Source organism: Rhizophagus irregularis, chromosome 6, assembly GCF_026210795.1.
Source record: "Rhizophagus irregularis chromosome 6, complete sequence".
Classification (NCBI taxonomy): Eukaryota; Fungi; Glomeromycota; class Glomeromycetes; order Glomerales; family Glomeraceae; genus Rhizophagus; species Rhizophagus irregularis.
The window spans coordinates 381,699-386,183 of record NC_089434.1 but is presented as its reverse complement, the minus strand read 5'-3'; the positions used below and the strand labels follow the sequence as shown (position 1 = coordinate 386,183).

Sequence of the window (4,485 nt, the reverse complement as noted above, 5' to 3'; positions counted from 1 at the left end):
AAATTTAAAAAGGTAAAAAAAAAGCCTAAGAAGGGGTTCTGAAACGTAGTTGGTACCCTCAGAAAAAATTTTTTTATATAGAAAAATTCTTTTACACATTAAAAAATTTTTTATATGTTAAAAAAAAATTTTTGCATGTTAAAGTAGTTATGTAGATTTGTATTTAATATTAGACTAAGAATTTAATTTTAAGAAGACATTATATAATACTGTAATATACATTATATATTTATTAGTATAATAATACAACTATTTATATTTGAATGATATAAATTATTTACAATATTTACAATACAATAATGTGAAGTGTATTTACAATATGATTAAATTAGAATGATTTAGTATTACAATAACTTGATATAAATATTATAATATTAAACAAATGTTACAGTATTATAGAATTTATGGTTTATACGTTTACAGACTCATCACAAAATCAATTCTGAATAATTAATTGTTACAAAAAAAAAATTCTCATCATTAAGAATACCATCATACGAATGTATTATTACAGAAGATATATCATAGTAATCTATTTAAAAAAAAATTTATCAAAAAAAAATTTCCATTATCAAATCTATTATTACAAAAAAAATATTCTTATCACCAAAGTCTATTGTAAAAATATCGATAGAACTATTACTTAATAGTATTAGAATGATGCCAGTTACCAGGAAGCAAAAAAAAGTAAATTTTTTTTAACCGGGAACTAACTATTACTAATTAATATTAGTAAATGTCAGTTACCGAACATAAAGAAAAGGCAGAGTCCGATCTATTGTTGGAAAAAAAATTTAATGAAAAAAAAATCTGATCTGTTGTTAAAAAAATTTCTAAATTAAAAAACCCCCCCCAAAAAAATAAAAAATAACTAAACGATCTATTAAAAAAATAAAAAAAAGTTACTAAACGATCTATTAAAAAAAAATTAAAAAAAAAATTAAAAAAAATTACTAAATGATCTACTATCGTTAAAAAAAAATAAATTGTTTAATAAAAAAAAATTACTAAATGAAAAAAATTCTGATTGTAAAAAAAAAAACTAAACAAAAGAAAGGCCAAAAGTTCAAAAAATTCTGAATGTATTACGGTTAAAAAAATAAAAATAAAAAAAATTGCTAATCGTACTTATTAATATTAGCAAAACTTCAATTACCAGAAACTAAAAAAATTCCCTGTAGTGTAATTTAACGTCTTGAATTGTCTAACACTTGATCAGCAAATCCATGTTGATAAAATATTTTTAGTATATTACTAACCTAATATTGAATAGATTAGGCGTGTTTCATATTACACAATTCAAATTATTTATATACGGTAATCTAAACATGACCAAATTTTTTTAGTTATATAGATTTCCCGATAATATCCCTTAATTTTATCACCTAATCATTACTTAGTTAAATAAGTCCATATGTTATTTCATACAATATATGAGCATCAATTATAACAAAATTTTCAATAAAATGTATATAAATTGTGGTCATTTCTATTATTTTAATAGTTTTGTTTGTTTTATTCATGCTTTTATTCATTTATTTATTCATTCGTTTATTGTTTGCTTATTTATTTATTTATTCATTGATTTGTTTGTTTATTATTAAAAATTACTCAATTTTTTACACGTAAAGAAAAGTATTAAGAATACTAATTAAAAAAAATAAATATTGAAAAAATAAAGTATCTGAAAAATTAAAAATCACATATATGAGGTGGGTCGCCATGGTGACAGGGTCGCCAAATAATAATAATGTTGCACGAATTTTAGTTTATTTTTTAGTTTATTTTTTTTAGTTTATTTTAAAATATAGTTTATTTTTTTAAGTGTATAGTTTAATTTTATATAATTAGTGGGACTATAAACAGGAATAGGAAGATTAGGTAATGGGAGCTGGAAGGGCTCGGTTGAGGCTTAATTGGACAAAATTGGCTGATTGACAAAATTGGCTGGAGGACAAAAATGGCCGGATGACAATAATTGTCATTATGACAAAAATTGTCACGGATATTGGATGATATATAAACGGTGGCTTTCAAAGGATAAAAAAGCAGTTGGGCTTTTGTTTATTAATTGTAGAAATAGGATAGTTGGAATATTACAGAGCGCCGATTGAGGCAGTAATATTGTCTATTTGTTTGTTCGTTAATAAAAGACACCCGCTGATCATTTCTGATTTCTTCATAAAACACTGTTTATTAATTTTATCATTATAATTCGTGAATTGACGTTCACCGATTATCATCGATTTCATATACATTATTTACCGATATTTTACATTATATTGTTTACTGATTATTGTCTATTTATTTATTATATATACGCTATTTATATATTTCCTTACACTTTATTGTCGATTGTTAAGTGTTAACCGATTGTTATAAAATCGTTGTTTATCCTACTGTTACTACTCCCCGGACCGTCAGAAATCAGTAGTAAATTATTATTTTGATAATTTATATCTCATAATTGGAAAAGTTTTAAAATAAAAAAAAAGGATTTATTTAAATTACAAACTAAGAAACTTGTAAAATATTTACTACCTAGTCCTAGTGTTTAAATAATTCTAAGTATAATAAAAAAAGTGAATATAAAAATATAAGCTAAAAAAAAAGAATTATTTAAATTACAAACTAAGAAACTTGTAAAACATTTTACTACTCTAGCCTTAGTGTTTAAATAAATCTAAAAAGAATAAAATAAAGAACAATTTTTGTTGAATGCATCATATAATCATCCAAATCGTCACTTACTAGCTGTTCATTTACTTTTACACTAGCTTGTGAATCTTCGCTTTCAAGAATTTCATTCAAGTTTTCACTAGTATTTTCATCTGCCTTAATATCTAAATAAATAAATAAATAAATTATTTTCACAAATAATTTGCAAGATTAAATTTTATATGCACTATATTGCATAGTACCTAATGACTTCAAATCTTTAATTATATAATTATCCAAATTTTCACTTTCAAGAATTTCATTCAATTTTTTACTAGTGAAATCAAGTAAGCGACTTGTATAATATGCTTTAGGATGAGATTTAGTAGCTAGATCGCTATGCACAATTGGTGCATTTATAAATTCCATAATGTTGCTTTTTAATTCTTCATTAATTTTACCATCAGGACGGATAATCCAATTCTTAATAATACCATTCACTTCTGAAGTAGATGGCCTTTTCAATGGATCTTCATTCCAACATTTTTTCATTAAATCTACATAGCATTGTGGAGTATTTTCAATAATTTCAGGTCGTTCACCTTTACAAATACTTAAACTAAGTTGAAGATCATGTGCTCTATCATTAAATGGTGGTACCCCGGATGTAAGTTCCCACATAATCATAGAAAAACTATATATATCACTAGCTGGAGTATAAGATTTGCCTCTTAAAACTTCAGGAGCCATAAATGGTATAACACCATAAATACCATACTTTTTCAAAAACGATTTTACAGGTTGACATAATCCTAAATCACTAATATAAATTTTATCCTTATTCTTATCATTATGATTTAAAATATTACCATCATGAAAATCACAATGAATAAGATTATTTCTATGTATCTTACTAAGTCCAGAAATAATTTCGTACAACATATATAATTTTTGATTCCATTTATTTTCGACTATTCTTGTTAAATTTTCTCTTAAATTACCTTTATTTGCATAGTACATTACTACCATATATTTTGAAGTATTTGTATCTTCTGTGAATCCATAAACATCTATAATATCATTTGAAGATAAAACACTTGTATGATATTCCCACTATAAAAAATAATAATTATTATTATTAAATATAAATAAATTTAAAAATAGAAAATAATATACTATCATACTTCTTTTAAAAATTCATTTAAATTTTCATTTAAATTCTTGGGACATTTAAGAATTACTTCTTCATCTCCATTATTCTTTAACCAAGTAGCTTTGTATATAGTAGTACCAAATCCTCCTTCATTAAGATATTCAACATTTTTAAATTTGTTATAAGGAATCCACCTTAATTTTTTTTTAAGAACAAAATCATCTATAATTGCATTTCCACTTTTCCCAAATCTATAAATTTAAAGAATTAAAATTATATTATAGATTGTATTATAATTTACACTAAAATAAATCATTACTTACTCTAAAATTTAAATAGGAATTTAATGTAATATAAGTCTTAGTTTTTGGATAAATACATATAATAATCTATAATTTACAACTTACCAACTAAAGTCATAAATATTTTTTTAAATGAAAGAGTTAAATTAACAAATAAATATTATATAAAATATATAATAATAGAGATACTTACAAGCTAGATCATAAATATTTTTTAAATAAAGAAATTAGATAGTTTAAATTATATGTAAATATTATAATAATAAGTAATAATAGAATTAAATAAATAACCTACTCTCTATATTATTTAATAATTTTTTAAATAAAGAAATTAGATAGTTTAAATTATATGTAAATATTATAACAATAAGT

General features: G+C 22.5%; 1 protein-coding gene across 1 annotated transcript; it reads right to left on the bottom strand.

The window, feature by feature from the left end:
- Positions 1-2,673: 2,673 nt before the first annotated feature.
- On the bottom strand, positions 2,674-4,231 carry OCT59_025871 (uncharacterized protein; the record flags this gene model as incomplete). Its single annotated transcript, XM_066142780.1, has 5 exons — positions 2,674-2,843; positions 2,922-3,215; positions 3,660-3,771; positions 3,843-4,062; positions 4,212-4,231. The coding sequence occupies 5 exons, from the start codon at positions 4,229-4,231 to the stop codon at positions 2,674-2,676; spliced, it is 816 nt and encodes a 271-aa protein (XP_065992359.1).
- Between the last annotated feature and the right edge of the window lie 254 nt (positions 4,232-4,485).